This window comes from Trichosurus vulpecula, chromosome X (genome assembly GCF_011100635.1).
Source record: "Trichosurus vulpecula isolate mTriVul1 chromosome X, mTriVul1.pri, whole genome shotgun sequence".
NCBI classification, from domain to species: Eukaryota; Metazoa; Chordata; class Mammalia; order Diprotodontia; family Phalangeridae; genus Trichosurus; species Trichosurus vulpecula.
This window is the reverse complement of record NC_050582.1, coordinates 24502653-24521343: the sequence shown is the minus strand read 5'-3', so window position 1 is coordinate 24521343 and position 18691 is coordinate 24502653. Positions and strand designations below refer to the sequence as shown.

General features: G+C 41.6%; 1 protein-coding gene across 1 annotated transcript in view; it reads right to left on the bottom strand.

Moving 5' to 3' along the window:
• Nucleotides 1–1065: 1065 nt before the first annotated feature.
• LOC118832575 (fibronectin type-III domain-containing protein 3A-like) overlaps nucleotides 1066–18691 on the bottom strand; it is a 54486-nt gene continuing 36860 nt past the window's right edge. The window contains exons 20-25 of the mRNA XM_036739867.1: nucleotides 15107–15256; nucleotides 13139–13413; nucleotides 10648–10860; nucleotides 5958–6124; nucleotides 3883–4004; nucleotides 1066–3512 (exon numbers count right to left, since the gene is read on the bottom strand). Coding sequence (XP_036595762.1) covers nucleotides 3198–3512; nucleotides 3883–4004; nucleotides 5958–6124; nucleotides 10648–10860; nucleotides 13139–13413; nucleotides 15107–15256 — 1242 coding nt within the window. The 3' untranslated portion in view covers nucleotides 1066–3197. The remainder of the gene's footprint in view (nucleotides 3513–3882; nucleotides 4005–5957; nucleotides 6125–10647; nucleotides 10861–13138; nucleotides 13414–15106; nucleotides 15257–18691) is intronic.

Here is an 18691-nt window from a genome sequence, read left to right as displayed (position 1 = left end):
CAGAGACATGTCTAACACGTCTATAACCAAGCTCCTTCTTTCTCCCTAAACCCTCTTCTCTTCTGAACTTCCCTGTCAGAGTGGGGCACCACCATTCTTCCAGTGTCTCAGGCTCTCAGTCTCAGTATTATCCTGGCCTCTCCACTCCCCCTCACCCTGCATGTCCAGTCAGTTGCCAGATCTTGCCATTTCTATCCTTATAACATCTCTGGTACAGGATCCCTCTTCTCCACTCACACAGCTGTCACCTGAGTTCAGGCCCTCATCACCTCTAGTCTATATTGTTACAACAGCTTCCTCATTGGTCTGGCCCAAGTCTCTCCCCACTGCAGTCCATTCTACACACTGTGCCAGAGGAATTTCCCTTAAGTGCAGATGTGAGCAGGTGAGACCCCTGTGTAATCACCTCCCTGTAATGGCTTCCTGTTGGCTTTAGGATAAAATATATACTTCTCTGTTTAGCTTTGAAAGTTCTACATGACCTGCTCCAACCTATCTTTCCAGTCTCATTACTAGCCCTCCTGGCCTCCCTTCTGTTCCTCACACATGACACTGCCAGCTCTGTCTTCTCACTGGCTTTTTCCTCTGCCTGGAATGCCCTCCCTCCCTCCCTCTGCTTCCTACAGTGCTGCTCTTCCTTTAAGGTGCAGCTCAGGTACCATGTTTTGCATGAAGCCTTTCCTGACTCTCCTGCCCCCCACCGCCGCTGCCGCCAGTGCCTCAGCCCTCCCAGACCACCTTGTTATATAGGCTGGTTTTTATCAACTTTCTACTCACACTGAATAGATTTTTGAGCGTACATGCCATCTCCCCCATTAGAATGTAAGCTGAATGAGGGTATGGATTGTTCCATTCTTTGTACTCACATCCCCAAAGGCATGATGCCTGGAATTTAATACTCATTGACTGAAAGGAAGGCAAGGTCATGTATGGTTCAGTGTATTGGGGTTGGAAGGCTTGAGGAGAGAAAGTTCAGAACAACTGACCTCAAGATTTAAAAGGAAGACTGGTTTTTAGTATAAAAATCACCATAAGCACACCTGGATAATTTTTATAATTTTTATTGGCCATTTAAAATATATTATCTATTTCATAGTTACAATTTAGTTAACATATATGTATGGCAGTGTTGACATAAGTTTGAGATGCTTTAAACCAATTGCAATACAAGGGAAATAAAAGCAGGAGAGATCTAATATATCCATACCACTAAGATGTATCAATTTGGAATGTCTGTCATTGCAAAATCTACTCAACTTTTTTTGTAGTTATGTGAAACATACTTTCTGAGACAATCCTAAAGCATTTAAATTTTCTATAAAGTTAGAATTTTGCTTAGTATGTACTCAGCCCAATTTTTAATCTCTAAAATCTCTTACTTGCAAAAAAATCTCTCTAAGCAGGTTCTGTTTTCAATGCAGCTTTTTTCCTTTTTCTTTTAGGGAAAAATAAATATTTGCTGAAGGCAGATTATTTTATAAATTTTTTTAAGAAAAAAGGGCAGAACAAATTCATCAAACATAATCTTAAATATCTGTATAAAACTGAATGTGGGGGAAAAGGCATCGATTGTGTGATAAATGGTTACGTTGTGCTACTAATACATTCAAACGTACATTTTCCAGAACTTGATAAAAATAAATACAATACAAAATTAATGTATTTTGGAAAATGTTAATTCCGATTGCACCATAAGCTGTTTTCAAAGAAAAATTCTTGTATGTTTTCCACACCTCAAATATATTATCTCAAACCTTAGTTGTTTGGAACAGCTGCCATCTTAGCAACATTCTTAAAACATTGAGTTCTATCTTTTGAAAGATTTAAAGTTCAGCACACTACTTATAGAAAACATGCTACAAACCGGTGCAACTTGTGATGCACACAGAAAGATACAAAATGTCACAGAATATGCAAATATTTGTAACATATGATCTCATGTCAAGTTAATTGAGACATAAAACATTCAAAATTTGGGGCTTCCAGCTTTCAGATTCACAAAATAAACCTTGCAGAAGTGGACAATTTTAAAACATTTGCAATAAAAGGCTTGAGAAGGACCAGTCAGCCATATGAAGTGCACAGTGTCTTCTCTGCAAAGTCCTCAAAGTTGTTTAATAATGACAAATTGTAACAGATCAAGATACAAAACTATTTATTTTTGAGAACAGATCTTTTAAAAATGCTTTGTAAATGCTACCGTAAAAACGTGAGTTATTGCATGTAAAACATTATTTTAATTAAGTCAGAGGGACATACACAAATGTTGAATTTTCTGTTTAGGCTAAGAATAGTACAAAATCATTTGCTTAACTTTGAGTCAAAAGAGTAAAATATTTGCCATTAATGCACTCCTGAAAGACTGTGCCCCTTCTCTTACCACCCCACCCCCCAAAAAAACCCCAAGTGCTGCTGCAGACATTTTGTCAGAAGCACTGAGTGCTACCATCTTCTTCATTGCAGAGTGAAGTGTGCACTGGGCCAAAACTGATTAGCAAAGGCTGGAAACATTACTTTGAAAAAAATCACAGTACAGAGGGTTATAAGACGCATTTTACAATATTTCAGAAGAATGCAAGTAGTCTGACACATACAGTACATTTCTCTCTGTCTATGTCTTGTCATAAGTAAAGTTCCAAAATTATTGGTACCCTCGCATAGTACTTTAAATGATATTAAATATTTAATCTCAACATTAAAACAAAATTGTAAAGTATTCATTTCACAAAACCACAAATCAAGGCAGGCAATATTTTCAGTAAAAGATTTAGAAGTGTTCTATGTAACAATACTATGCTCAAAAGAAACACTTATCATTGAATCACGAATTCTAAACTATATCAAATCTTTCTTAAGAAACCAAAAACTTCTACCACTTTCTCAAATGTACTTAAAAAGACTTCAATCCAAATCTGTTTTTCTACCTTGTTGGATGTTCTGAGCCAAGCAGTTACAAATTAAGGCAGTCCTTCTGCTGTTCTCTTACAGTAAAACCTGGTTACAAAAGACCCAGGAGTATTTTAATGCCAATTACATATCCATGGCAAGGCTTTGGCTGGATAATCCCTAGCTTTTAGGTGACATTTGAGAAAGAAATCTACACATGAATCTTACACAACCATCTCCAGCTATGATTTGAGATAGAATTTGCCAAATAACCAGAAATGTACAGACTCTGCTAAATACTTTTACCTAATTTATTTGATTAGAAAGTACTGAATGGCAACAGCACACAACACAGCAATAATTGCAAATGCCACAACCAGAATGAAAGCGAATTGATCATCGGTTAAACACCTCTTTTTGTTTTTATTTTCTGCTATTGATTCATCCTGGGGTGGGTCTATCGCTTTCTTCTGAGATGAGAATACTGTACTGGGACTGTATGCTCCTAACAGTTCTTGTAATCCACCATTTTGTTGATATTGTCGGCCAGCACACACCCGGAATCGATATTCACAGTTGGTTTGAAAATTCGTGAAACAGAACGAGGTATCTGGCCCCTTGTATACCTAAAGAAAAAGGAATTTGAAGATACTTATGATCCAGTTTCACAGGGAATAACCAAAATCTCTAATGTCCAAATTATTTATTATTGAAGCAGTTCTGTTTACTGAAATAATTATATCTGTTCAATACCTTAATTTCCATTCGTTTGGGGAACAGGCTTTCATAGAGATGCATATTGTAAGCTATGGACCAGACAGATGAAAGAAGAAACTATTTCTACAGAGGCCTGTGTGTCTCTATAGGGGCTAGATCTCTCAGGGAAAGGGATAGGTGAGATAAAATTAGGCAAGATGAATTTCCTGACAGAATACCTTATAGACCAACAAAATATCATAATAGAAATCTCAAGAACAAGGCTTTGCCCAAAGTTACCTGATCGGCTCCTCTCCCACTGAGAAGCTGGAGAGTGTAAACAATGCTGTCTCCTTTCATAGGGGGTAGAGGCTCCCATGTAACCTCACAAAGATTTTCTCCCAGTTGACATATTTTGGGTGCTGGAAAAAAAGGGAGACACCTTCTAAATTCCATTTTCCTTAGAGAATTTGAAATTTATCAGATCCTCTCAAAAATGATCCACCATAAATACCTTCATTAATTTTATGATTCTAATTGTAAAAACCTTTCAATATACTACATCCAAGGATCTTAATAGTTTAAGGAAAACTCCAGGAATTTAAGCATTCTAAGTCAGTTAAAATATGTTTTGAGTCATCCAGCAAGGTCTTGGCATTTCCCATCTCATTGATTTCAATGGATCCGTGCGCTCTCTCTCTCTCTCTCTCTCTCTCTCTCTCTCTCTCTCTCTCTCTCTCTCTCTCTCCCCCTCTCCCCGCCCCTCCCTCCCTCCCTCTCTCTCTCATCAGTGGGGCAGATTGTTATCTGGCCACACATTCTCATACCTCCAACTCTTATCTCCATAGGTCTTTTGGTAAATTCTCTAGAGAAGATCTATTCAATGTGCTGGAGGTCTTCCTCTGGTCCTATTATTCCCAGTGGAACACTCAGCTTGTCCATTTGTTGTTAACCCTCACCCTCATTTTCTGGTCATCTGTGTTTTTGAGGGCATGACCAGTCAATTGTAGCACTTCTATGTTTTATGATTTTGGGATAATCCTTACCTTAATTGGGCTGTAATCTTCTCTAGTGGAGGGAGTATTCCTACCAATGAGAGCACAGATCCCCTACATTCTATTTACATATCTTCCAAAGCAAGGATCAAAGGAGATCACACGTGCCATTATTATCCCCATATAGTAGAGGAAAGGGAGCAAGCCAGGGACCTCTGGGTTCAAGTCCTGCTTCTGACACAAAGTGGTTGTGTGACCCTGGGCAAGTCACCTACCCTCTAGTGCTCTAGGCAACTTGATAAGACAATACATTGCAGAGAAGGTGCTAACCTGCATTGGTGGAGGGTGTTTCCTTACTTGGAAGTTCTCTTAAACACCAATGAAATTGTAGGTCTAGTCTGTATATATTTTTTTACTATTAGCATTTGAATACCTGCTGTGCGCTAGAATTATTGCTCAAATGTCCAGCCCAGTTAGAGCAAGGAGCTGACACAACCAGACTGCAGGGCTTATTAGTGCTATGAGGCACTTGGCTTTGCACAGCAGGAAAAATCTGTATGGTCACACTTTACTAACCCTGGTCAGCAGATGGACCAGGAGTTAGGAGGATGACCAGGAAGACTGTGTAGAAAGCGACTGAACGAAGCTCATGACTGGGAAAAGCCTTCAAAGCTCATCTCCTACTGGCATTTTCATCTATTAAGGAATAACTTTTTTTTTTTTAAAAAGCTTTTCAAATACTTCAGCAATTTGTGATCTTGTCAATTTGGTTACTCCCTCCAGCAATACAGAACAGACCATAACCATCCTCAGTTACACATCTGCCATCAGCCAAGTTTTTGACCTTTTAGATACCACATACAGTTGTTAAAAAGGAATCTGTTTTATATAGTACAAAGCTGTCTTTCAAGGAGTCTCACTGAATTACTTCTCGATAGTGATATTGCCCTCCAAATAGCCTTGACACTTACTTGGGTCTGTGATGTCACTGGTTGTGGGTCTTCTTGCCAGTGACATGGACCATAACCTCTCTCTGATTTATAGATGGTCTTCAAGAGTCAGACAAAAGATAGACTGGTGTTCCCCCCACACTTGAAGCCTTTTCCTCTTAGTAATAGAGCTCTCCTGAAGCTTGTGCTGCCAAAGCTTTGGAAAACCTAGAGTCACTTTTCATGTCGTTGTGAGTCACTGGAAGAGGCCTTTTGTCCCACTAGATGAGAGCCTATTTTAAGGAACCTCATAGAATTAAGCTACTTGGTCTTACTAGTGGCAACATTGCCTTGAGATTGTTAAATCCTTAAATCTTTCTGGCTAATTTTTTATATATTAGGTCTAGAAGCTCAAATGAAGATAACGTTTAATGACAGTTAAAATATTTACCTTTGAGTGGGGCTGGTGGAGATTTGGTTGTAGTGAAGGTATAAACATCAGAAAATGGTCCTTCCCCAGCTTCATTATATGCCTGTATTTTAAAGTTATAAGTAGTACATTCGCTCAGTCTTTGAACTTTGTATGTGTGACAAGGGCCATTAAGAAGTGTGACAAATCTGAAAGAAAAAGAAAGCAGCACTAATTCAACATTCTCATTAATTAAAACACTAGTTAATTAAACACTCCCCCATTTTTGCTCATACAAACTTAGGTCTATGAGTTACTGGTTAGTTTTTATCTAAAGGTTTAAATACTAGAATTCTTTCTTGAAATTCACAACTTTTGTTAAAACTTCTAAAAGCGCTCTTCCAAAACATTAGTGACATTCTCATAGAGACTGGGTCACAATATTTAGCAACCTGCCACTTTTTACTCATTGGCTTTTCAGGTATTTTGTTTAGGTTTTATTCCAACACAAGGCAGTGTTTACTCACTAGGGATACAAACCGATGGAGTTTGGTTTTAAGAAAATCACTGTCAGGGTCACATAATAAATACATAAACAGGCCTGTAATTTGGCTCCAGCTGTGAATGTCAAGGTGTTAAACTTGGCAGTGGAAGGGGATATTCAACATTTGATTGAACCATGATGACATATGAAAAATGTACAGATTTAGAGAGAAGTAGCAGACCTGGAGGGGAGAAAATAGGATGAAGTATTTGTAAGTCAGTGTGTGTGTGTGTGTGTGTGTGTGTATAAATTCTGAGTCTTTCACCTGCTCATTCTCATCTGAGGACTTCCCCTCCCACTGAGTGGAGCCCTCTGTCCCCTGGGAGCTCTGTCACTGCTGATTTTTCTCTCATCTGAAGCTATGACCACACCCCGACTTTGTTCCTTTCCTCGGTCTTCCTGGAAGATGAGGTGGTTCTTCTTGTCAAAGCTAACCCTTCCACCTGTACCCTCGAATCTCATACCTCTTATGTTTCTTCCATTAAATACACTATTTCTCTTTGAATCTTCGATTACCCCCTCTCTACTAGTTCCTTCCCCTCAGCCTAGAACCTGACTCCTCAAGCTATAATTCTTCCTCTTTATGGACAATTTTTTTTTAAAAAGAGCAGTCTACACACCTCCACTCTAAATGCTTGGTTTCCATAACCACTACTTTACTCAGACCCTTTCTTCCAAGGTTGCTTAGTGACTTCGCTCTTTCAAAGTTTTTGTTTTCCAAATTGGAATGGGCACTGTTCACTACTCTCTTCCCCTTCCTGACACTTTCTTTGGGGCTGTGAACCTCTCATGGTTCTCACATCCCTTGGAGTTCTCCTCTGGTTCCTCCAACATGGGTGTCTCTCCCAAGGCTCTGTCTTTCACATTTCTTTTTCTGTATTCTTTCACTTGGCAACTTGAAGAAGATAAGACTTTGTGGCAGGGGTGGGGGTAGGTGGAGATGAGAATTGTTTTAAAGTATTGGAAGGGATCTGAAATAGAAGGATGAAACTTATTCTTGTTGGCCCCGGAGGTCAGAACTAGAAACAGGGATAGAAGTTGAAAAGAGGCAGATTTGGGCTTAAACTTCCAACCATTAGGGCCATCCCAAAGTGGAGCAGGCTGTATGGAAGTAGACATGTCGGGTATGGCAAAGAGACAAGAAGGCATTTGAGGTCCTGACTCTGAAATCCTTTTGTCTCCTGTCATCTCTTAGCCGTGGGAATAAATGAACCGAACAGACCTTTGATGAATGGACTCGCCCCTCTGTAGATGACTCCCAAATACTTCCAACCCCAGCCTGTTCTCAGAGCGTGAGTCTGCATTTTCAAATACCTGCTGGCTCTTTCCACTTGGCTGTCCATAACACAACACAAAATCCTACCTAGAACTGAATTCAGTATCTTGCTTTCCTCCCCTACCTTCTTTATTCCTAAGGATGGCCCACTAACTTCCTAGTCACCCAGACTTGAAAACGTTGTCTTTTCTGACTTTTTCTTCTCTCTTTTCCTATCTCCAATCCATCGTCAAGTCTTATCGATTGTACTTCAGTAATCTCTTGTCTCCTCTCCTACCCCCACCCCCCTGTCTAGGCCTTCAGAACTTTCCTTTTACTATTTTCAACAACCTTTTAACTAGTTTTCCACCACACAGTCTCTCTCATCCCTAATCCATTCTTCACACTGTTGCCCAAGTAATTGTCTTGGTTTGTGGCCCTGATCACGTCATGTCTCTGCCTTAATGTCTTCAGTGCCTACCGTAACAAGTATCAACTTCTTATCCTAGCATTCAGAGGCCCACCACAGATTATCTTCTTGACCTCAGCTCACTCTTCTTCAAGTAGCCTATATTCCAGCCCAGTTGGATGACTCACCTTTCCCCTTATTCTTGTCCTGCCTTTTATCTTTGTCCAGGTTTGCAATGCATGCCTAGAACAGGTATCCTCCCCCTCGCAACTGTTTAAATCTCTTCTTGCATGATTCAGCTTAAGGGTTTTTTCCTCCATAATATCTTCCCCATCTCTATGTGGGCCTCTTCTTTGAACTTAGCACACTCAGTTATTTGTGTCCATATTCCATCTCTCTCACCCCACTCCCGCCGCCCCCCAGTAGATTGGAAGGCTATCTTTCATCTCTTCACTCTCAGTTCTGAACACAAAGTAGAGGCTTCAAAACTGTTTTTTTTGGATCAAACTTTGAATTTATGAGCTTTTATGGGTCTCTTATTGTTTCTATAAAATAATTCATTCAAGACTCACCTCAAATGTCACCTCCTCCAAGAGGCCTTTCTGATTCTCTCTGTTGCTCATGGGGTGGGAGGCAGGAGGGTAGATGTTGAAGGCAGAGATGACAAATACTTTGTTGTCTCCAGGCTTCTCATACTCTACTCCACTCCTTCTACTATAGGATTCATTCACACACCACCATCCTATACCTGGCGTTTTCACTCTCTCCCCCTCCTCATCTGCTTCCCAGTTTCCTTGGTCTCCTTCAAACCATAGCTTACCTCTCTCCTTTGAGAAGCCCTTCCCAGTTCTCCTTAGTACCTTCTTTATGTGACTACCCTGACTCATTCTGTCTCTGTCTTGTTTGTCCGCAGTTGTTTTCATGTTTGCTCCCCGTTTCGACTCCCTGAGACTAGGCACTTTCCCCCCTTGCTTTTCCTTTGTATCCCCAGAACTTAGCATACTGCAGGTGCTTAATACATGCATGACCCTCCATGTTGGATCCATTCAGTCCCCAGTGGAATGTCAGCTCTGGGTAGGGATGGTTTTGTTTTTGTCTTTCTATCCCTAGCATCTGGCCGGTAGGGGTGTGTGTGTGTGTGTGTGTGTGTGTGTGTGTGTGTGTGTGTGTATCTATCTATACACAAAATAAATGCTTGTAACAGTAAACTGTTTTACAATGCACCATGGGGAATATGTAAAGAAACATCATAAAATGTCCTCTAGGAACTTACAGCCTAGTGAGGTAGCAGGAATGGACACACACACTTGAGTGCCAAAATAAGTAACAGAATGTTAACAGGAGTTCAAAAAATGGAGAAATCTCTGTAGGCTTGAGTGATTGGAGAGGAAGATTCCAGAGAAGAGGTAAGACGTGAATTGGGTCCTAAATGAGGGGCAGGATTTGTATGTGTGAGGTGGGGCACTGACAGGAGGCCACTGTGTTAGGTAAGGTACAGGAGAATGGCACATTTGAGGGACAGACAGTATGGCCAGAGTAGGGGATCTGAGGTGGGGAATAATGACTGAGGAGAATTTGCAATATGAAGCTTTAGAATCTGGACTCCATCCTATGGGAATACAGAACCATTAAAAGTTTTTAGGATGACAGTGAGATGATATGATAAAAGAGACGAATGTGATTACGAGGCATGGAATGAACTGCACAGGGAAGAAGCCAGGCACGAAGCCATAAGGGTGGTAGGCGGGGAATGGGAATATAACAATGGCTGAAAGAGAGATGATTGTGAAGAATGAAAAGGACTTGGTGACTCACTGGGGAGCCCTTAGATGATTCCATGTTTTCAAGCCTAGGTGACTGGAAGGACAATATGGCAGGTACCTTACGGGGAGCTCTCCCCCTCCCTGTGGATGCTGCATGATGGCAGTGTGTGCTACAGCTGGATGGCACTACTTGCTATTTGTCTCATCAAGGGTCAGTTCCTACTCGAGTCCATCTCAGCTTTGTTGATGCACAAGGAGTTAACATCAGATCCCACCTCTTCCTCTTTAGCCTCCATGTACTGTGCCTTGATTCACTTCTCCTCACCCATGACCTTAAGGTCCAATATCTTTACAAGAATAGAGTATTCAGTCAAGCGTTGCCTACTATTTGTCTGTAAACAGACATTAAGGTCTCCTTACAGACTTAAGATGAAGCCCCTCCGAGCACAGGTTATCTTGGGAAATTAGCCCCAAGGACTGGTTTAATGACTTTGTTATACTTCCCCTTATCCCCATGGGGACTCATCCCTACAGCATCACTAGTAGGAAAAGGGAAGTCAAGATGGGAACCCTCAAGGGAGGGGAGTATGAGGACTTTGTAGAACCCATCCCAAAAGGTAAGAAGAGAATCAAAGAGAGTATATTGACAGGATAAAAGACATGATGAGTTTGTAAAGCCACCGTGGCATACAGAAAACAGGAGATGAAGCTTGAATCCATGAACAGATTTTTCACACATATTAAAAAAAGAAAGCTCTCACCTGCCAGTCTTATCTTCCATTTGCAAGTTGAAGTGTATGGAGTTGGAGAGTGAAATTCTGTTGGGCCCGTCCCCCCATTTCAGTTTTAGACTCTGGTAGCTGAAGCACACACACTCAAGGACAGGAGGATCTGGAGGTAGTGGCTTTGTTTTGGCTTTAATTGATTGGCTAAAAGGACTCTGTCCCAAACTATTGATAGCTTGTATTCTAATTCTAGATAGGGAAGGAGAGAAAAAAATGTTAATTCACCAGTACCAAAGATTTATAATCCACTGATCTTTCCTTTCTGGAATTTGGAGGGCAAATTTTTATGAAGGAAAATACTAACTTTATCATCATTGGTGAGCATTATTCTTCATCAGTAGTTTTAAATTTTTCTCAAGAATAATCATGTTTACCGCTCTCACAGACAACAAACTTATAGGTCATAGTGGAGAGAGGAGAAAATCCAGCTCAGGTTTTGCCTTGAGTTCTTCCAGTGATGAATGAGTGGCAGATAAAGCCCACCAATCTTTGGAAGTAAAAAGGGGGATTTTCTTCACACTTCTAAAAATGAACACCTTTTATGATCAAATCTCTAGCAAGATACATGTGTATAATCCGGTCATGATTAACGGGGTTTTTTGTGGTACTGTCACTTATACATTACAATTAAAACCCATTGTAATATCATTTAGGTGGTAACTTGCTATAGAATTAACTGCTTCCTGAAACATCTAGCCTGAAATTGTGCTTTTTCAGGAACAATAAATGACATAGGTATGGCATACTTGTATTGGTTTTGTGATCACTCATTCTATCAAGGGCTTTGAGACAGCAAGAGAAACAAGGTAGGTGAGGACACCAGTTCTCCCCTTTCTTCAAAGCCACATACATTTCTGAGTTGTTGGCAAGTAGACTAAATATTAGCAAAATGAAAGCAATTCTTGTATTTGTGTGTTTGTTGTGAATTTGAATTCATATAAACAAATTTAAGTCGAATTTAATGATAGAGAGCAGGGAATGACTCTCCAGAACTGAGATACAAAATTATCTTGAAAGGGTAGTGAAATGGGCTGAGGCTAAGAAGTATACACTGAGTAGGGAGAGAGGCAGTACAGTATATTGGAAAGGGCATTGGACCAAGTCAGAGGACCTGGATTCAAATCCTGCCTCTGCCTATGTGATGTTGGGCAGTCTCTTCACCTTTCTGGGCATTGTACATAAAACAAGGGGTGGAGACAGCTAAGGTTCCTTCCAGTTCTAAATCTATGACCCTGTGACCAATGGAAAGTCCTGAACTCAGGTAAAAGCAGTCAATTACCCAAGTATAAAATGGGGGGAATTATAGCCAGACAGCAGTATCTTTGAAAGAGACCTGGTGTCAGCTCCCAAAGCTGCTTAGGATTTGTGAATATAACTTGTGTTCTGAAGCAGGGAAGACACAAGGGATATTAGGAAGGCAGAATGAATAAGATTTAGCAACCAACTGGGTGAGAGAGAGCGAAGAGTCAGAGGGGATTGATTCTGAGTTGTGGGTCTAGTTCTGGGGAGGGGAACCCATGGCCTCGAAGCTACATGTGGCCCTTTAGGTCCTTGGGTGCGGCCCTTTAACCAAACCCAAAGTTCCCAGAACAAATCCTCTTATAATGGAAGGCTAGTGGGGCCCTCAGTTCTGCATGCCATGTTTTAGGAAGGTCATTAACAAACCGGTTACATTCAGAAGACAACTCATATGGTCACAGCATCATATGACCCTAGAGGTCATCTCTTTGAGGCCAAAGAGATAAACTGACTCTTCTAAGGTCTCATAGGTGGATGAGAGGACCTGAAATCATGGCATATGCAGGTCAGCTAGGGCTAAGGTACCTGCGTATAGCAAAGCTAACTGATCCACAAAGAAATGAAATCCACATTGGCCTCTAATCAATTTAGTATATATGGATTTGCATACAACTCAAAATACACTGAAGATGCACTATGTAGTGTGGACACTGGAAGCCCATGTTATAGATCTGAATAGTTGATGTTGTTTGCCAAGCACTTTACACACATTATCTTATTTGAGCTGTACAACACTCCTAGGAGGTAGGTGGTACATTATCCTCATTTTCCACATGAGCAAACCGAAGCTCAGAGAGATTAAATAAGTGGTCTGGAGTCCCAGAGATCACAAGTGGCAGAGGTAAGAGTCAACCCCAGGCCTCTTTTGACTCCAAGTCAAGTACTCTTCATCATCATTCATTATAATGAGTCTGCAGTCCACTAGCTCTGTCCCTCTCGCCCCCTGCTGTGAGCGGTCTTTTCCCTCAATAGATGCTAAATGGGGAGAAGAAAACAAAGAATACAGAATCCCAGACAGATGGCGTTCCACAATGGAGGAGACTAATAGTTGTACGTGACAGCAGGTGCCTAATGTACTTAACATTATTGAAATACAAATATACAACAAAACCAGGCAGTCCCATGGCATCTATAAATAGTAAGGCCCCGAGTAACATGAGAAACTTACCTATATACAGTGTCTGGCTGCAGGTTTTCTAGGGTATAGCTTGTGACTCGATCAACAGTCACAATCTGTCTTTCCCCATATTCTATGTTATATCCAGTGATCTCAGACCCATGGCAGTTGGGTTCATCCCACTGAAGAGCGAGGCAAGTTGATGCCAAGGGAAGGGGGATCTTTCCTTCAAGTAGTCGTGGCAGTGCCATTGCTCCTGGCACCGACGCTGGTGTTGTTACTATGCCTGTTCCCCCAAACATGCCAATTCCAGCCATATTCACGGCCTGAAAAGGAGGTACTTTTAAAGTCCACCAGCAGCATACTGGTTTTTGTTCCTAAATCTTACAACATTAAAAAAAAATTCCCTTGCCATGAGCCCAAACCCTTAATCCCCAGTGCTAAATAGAATCCAGAAGAAAGCTGACAAGCTGTTTACAGATTGTATAGCTAGCTCAGTGAAGCACATACAGATGGGTAATTAAGGCTGAAAAACTTCCTTTTCAGCCTGATTCTGGAACTTCTGATCTATTCTACAGCCATCATTATATTCCCAAGCTAAGCAGAATAAGCTAAGCTCTTCTTTCCTATAAAACCCTCCCCATTATGAAATGACAGGGGGCTGTTTCTAAGTTGGACAGATAGAGGAATGGCCAGGAAATGGTCTTTCCTTATACATGCTGATTAATTAGGGTCCCAGGGCCATGTTAGACCTCCTGAGATATGTGGACATGTGGAAGCAGGAATGAAGGAGTAATGAGTTTGATCTTCCAACTGAGTAGAAAAATTTTTGGATGTCTATACTCGAAATGCATTCATCTCTTACAAATAGAGGAAATGCCCAAACTGAAATGGCTACCTAACATCACATGGCTTTCTTTGCTCATGAGATCTGAACAGTGTGGCTTCGTGACTTCTAGGCCAAAAACTCTGATCTTCTCTGTTTCCCAGTGGTTCCAGTTCCAAGGCTCACCACTTTATTGGGATTCCCCTCTTGCTAGTTTGTCTGGCTCCCACTCATTTTTGGTGGCTGCTATGATCCCCCCTTGCAAGAGGGGCAGGGAACTGAAGGGCTCACCTTTCATCTCCCAACCAGAGTTAATTAACCCTTACACGAACTTGAAGGATCTGTAGAACACTCCTAACAGGTCTTAACTCTTAAAGGCTACTCTCACAAATTATATGTCCTCTTCTCAGACCCATTAACATTTCCTAAGCCTCTGTTCTATACAAAGCACTGTGCTAGGTGCTGGGGAATAGGACAAGTATATGACATGGTTCCTGAAAGAACTTGCAATACGTCTAACTATAAATAATTCACAAAATTAAGCAGTAAAAACTCCTGAATGAGTGCTTTATAGGAGTTCAGAAAAAGAAGATAGTGCTTCTGGCTGAGGGTGGGGAAGGTTCCTAGAGGACTTGAGATCTGAATTAGGTTTTGAAGGATGGACCGGTAGGATTTGGATAGATCAGGGAAGGGGGTATTTCAGGCAGGGCAACTATGTGAGCCAAAACATTGAAGCAGGCAATTGAGAGGCATCTTTGGGCCATGGTTTGGCTGTTGTAGAGTGTCCATGTGGGAGATAGGGCTGGGTGGTAGAGGCCAGGCTCAGGAGGAGCTTAGATGAATGAATTAATGGGGGGTTTGGAACAAAGAAGTGAGCTTCATTCCTCTCATTATTTCCTGAGCATCTACTTGGGAAAGACACCACAGGGAATAGAAAGAATAGTGCAAGGTCATTTGGGGAAGATGCCAGAGGGGGAGACACTAGAGGTCAGGGAAGCAAGATTATTACGGATTCTTCCTCATGTTCCTCTTCTCTGCTTCCACATGCCTCAGAAGCCCTTCTGGACCAAGTAGTAATTCTGGTAGGAGATCAGTGTGGCAGAGGAAGGCTGTACATAGGTTAGTACTCATCGACGGTCATGGTATCAAGTGAATTCTAACTTGGGAGGAAAATGTCACTTGGTTGTAGATACCTGGACTCTGCAAAAATAGGTAGTTGCAGGGGTAAGACCTTTTACTTCATAGTTCAAGCAAGGGCCAGTGTATATTACGTGCATTGATCCTTCTAGTTTGCCCCACTCCAGTCTGTAATCACAAATTTCGGCACCATTGCACATAGGAACCTGAAAGATGTACCAAAGACAAAATTTGAGTGCCTCATCAGTTCACTCCAGGAGATGCAGCAGCACTCCCTTCCCTCCAGAAACTTACTAGGAGACTCATTACCAACATAAATGCAAACCAAGCCAAGTGGCCAGAAACAAGTGGGCCTGGAAAACACCAGCCTAGCTCTCTACACAGGCCTATGCATTCAGCTGTAGTTTGGGAGATGAGAAAATGAGGGCAGGAATTTGGGGGTTTTAGATTTTATGAAAGCCTTTAGAATGAGATCTTGAAGGAAAGGAGAAATAGGCATGGTTTGGAATAGAGGAGAGAGCATTTTCGAGAAGGAAAAACGCACTGGCTGGTGGCAGAGGCAGAAAGCTGCAGAGCATCCTGAGGAAGCGATGAAAGCGTGGGACAGGCCCCTGTTAGCCAAGCTGAGGATAGGGAGGTCAAGGAAAAGACTGAGCAGGCAGGTTTTAGTTGATTCAAGAGGCAGCAGAGAAGCATTCTAGAATCTGGCTAGGTTTCTTGGCTAAGTTGTAAAATGAGGGGGCAGTGTGTTGCACTAATCTTTGATCTAAAATGAGCTGCTCTAACATTCTCAAAGTGATGACTGAATTGGAGGAAGCAGTGCAGTAGTGGGAACAATCCTGGAATTAGAATCAGAAAAACCTGGTTTGAGTCTTTGCTTGGCCACTTACTACCTGTGTGAGCTTGGGCAAGTCATTTTCTTTTTTCAGCCTCAGTTTCCTCATCTCTCTATGGAGGGAGGAGGGAGTAATAAGATTTTTGCTGTTGTTGAGTCATTTTTCAGTTGTGTCCAACTCTTTGTGACCCCATTTGGGGTTTTCATGGACAAAGATACCACAGTAGTTTGCCATTTCCTTCTCTAGATCATTTTATAGGTGAGGAAATTGAGGCAAATAGGGTTAAGTGCCTTGTCCAGGGTCACACAGCTAGTAAGTGTTGGTGGCCAGATTTGAACTCAGGAAGATGAGTCTTCTTGTCTCCAGGCCTGGCGCTCTATCCACTGTGTCACCTAGCTGCCCTCAGGTTATAGACTTTATAGACTAAATGGTCATACTTCTCACTGTTAGGCATACACCTCAAGGAAGCCAATGACAAAAAGCCAAGTCCTATATACACATAGCACTTTGTGTAGTAGCAAAGAATGGGAAATAGAATCCCATTATTGGGAAATGGATAAACAAATCGTGGTGTGTGATTATGATGAAGTATTCTCGTGCAGTAAAAAACACCCCTAAATGTAAAGAGTTCAGAAACACATGGGAGGCCAAATGAAGCAATGCAGAACTAGGAAGTCAGCATATACGATGATTCTAAATTTGAATGACCAGTCTTGGACCCAAAGAAGTGAGAAGCAGATGCAGCTTCCTCCCTTTTGGAGACTGTGGGTGTGTATGCGCTGCTACATCCCCCCATGACCATCAGGCTTAGTTGATGTGTTGGTTAGTTTAGCCTGAACTTTTTTTTAAATTATGTTTAATTGAAGAAGTTAAAAAAAAGCTAGTTTTAATTTTTTAACTTTTTTCATTGTTTACAAGGATGCTTGCTAGGGAGGGACACGTTCAGAAATCAAGGTGATATAAAAACAAAAAGCACCAATCAAAAGAAATAATAAAAGAATGAGGCAGTTGGTTTGGATGACTCCTGAGGGCTCTCAGCTCAAAGTTCGATGGTCCCCTGAAGCTCATGCTTCTTGTTGCATATAGGCCAAATTAGAGGATGAATAACATGACAGCTAAAATGTACGTGGGAGTGCAGGATCTCTTCTAGCCTTGGTTTTGCCACCAATTAGGAGTGTGACCATGAGCAGGGAAAGGCCAGGAGGCCCTCCTTTGGGTCTCAGTTTCTTCCTCTGTAGAATGAAGGGCTTGGCATAGGCATCCTCTGGGCCTTTCCAGTGCTAACCTTCTCTGGGACAGAGAGGCTATTCTAGTCATAAGGAGAGATGGTTAGGATGTGTTAAAAGACTGACAGAAATGAAGAAAGAGGTGAAGTTTGAGAAATCATATACAGGAAGAACGGGCAGCATACGTTAACAAGCTTGATGTGGGGAGCCAAGAGAGGAAGGAGGGAAAAACGATTTCACATTACCTGACTACTCCCCTGGCTGACCTGAACTGTGATAAATGAGTTGGAGGCCAGCTACCAGCCCTATTGATTCCCTGACCCCAGCTGGAGAGCAGTCATTTGGCACAAATTATTCTCGTAGAGTAATGGGCTAATCAACTCCTGGGAGAAAGAAAGCTTTTAATTGAAAACGGAATCCAACTCAAGGAAGTACAGGTTAATGAGACGATTTGGAAACCTTTGTAAACTTTAAAAGTATATATATATAAATGTCAGTTTGTGTCCTATGAATATGGTTGAAAATTGATTTACACAGTCATTTTATCATTAGACCTGAGAAATTATCTCATCTAATTTCCTGATTTTATAGATAAGAAAACTGAAATCTAGAAGGATTAAATGATTTGTTCAAAGTCACAGCCAATTAGCTGTAAGGATGGGCCTCAGACCCAGGTGGCGACTTCTAGTCCAGAGTTCTATTCACCACATTACCACCTGTCTGTAATTAGCCTGGCCCCAGGATTACACCAAATCCCCACCTCGACAGGCTGGGGCCAAGACGTGAACCCCAAGCTTGCTTCACGTGGCTGACTCCAGCCCACCGCCTCCAGGCCCCAAACATCTTTTTTTTTTTCCAGACTGATAATCAAATCAGTGAAAGGTATGACAATCCATTGCCCTAGAAGCAGCTAGGCAGGCGCTGCAGTGGATAGAACACTGGGCCTAGACTTAGAAAGCCCTTAGTTTAAATCAGGTCTCAGACACTAGCTATGGGACCCTGGGCTTAACCTCTGTTTGTGTTTTCTTAACCATAAAATGGGGATAATTATATAGCATCTACCTTCAAGGGCTGTTGGGAGAACAAATGAGATATTTGTAAAAAGTGCTTAGTACAGTGTCTAGAACATAGTAGGCAGTTAAGAAATGCTCCTTTCCTTCCTGTGGTGATTCTGAGTTGTAGAGGCTGCGCCCTCTCACAAACCCTCCGTTTCTGCCCCATCCTTCCACTGTCTCTGCTGTTCCGGCCTCACCGTTGCATTCTGCCATCAGGAATCTCAAGTTTATTATTAACAAACAGTCCTTTAGACTAGACCCACACATCCTCCCACTAGAAATGACTCTGTATATATTTTGTATCTGTATGTGTACATGCTGTTTCTTTCTGATAGAACACAGGCTCCTTGAGCAGAGGGAATGTTTCATTTTGTCTTTGTATCTCCTAGCGTGGTGCCTGGCAACTAATAAATGCTTGTTAAATTGGATTGTTAAGCTTAGAAGCAAAAGGGATTTAATTTTTTTTCCTGCTATTCAGTAAAGCCTCCATTAATGTCCTACTTAAAGGTAACCCTGGGGTCTCT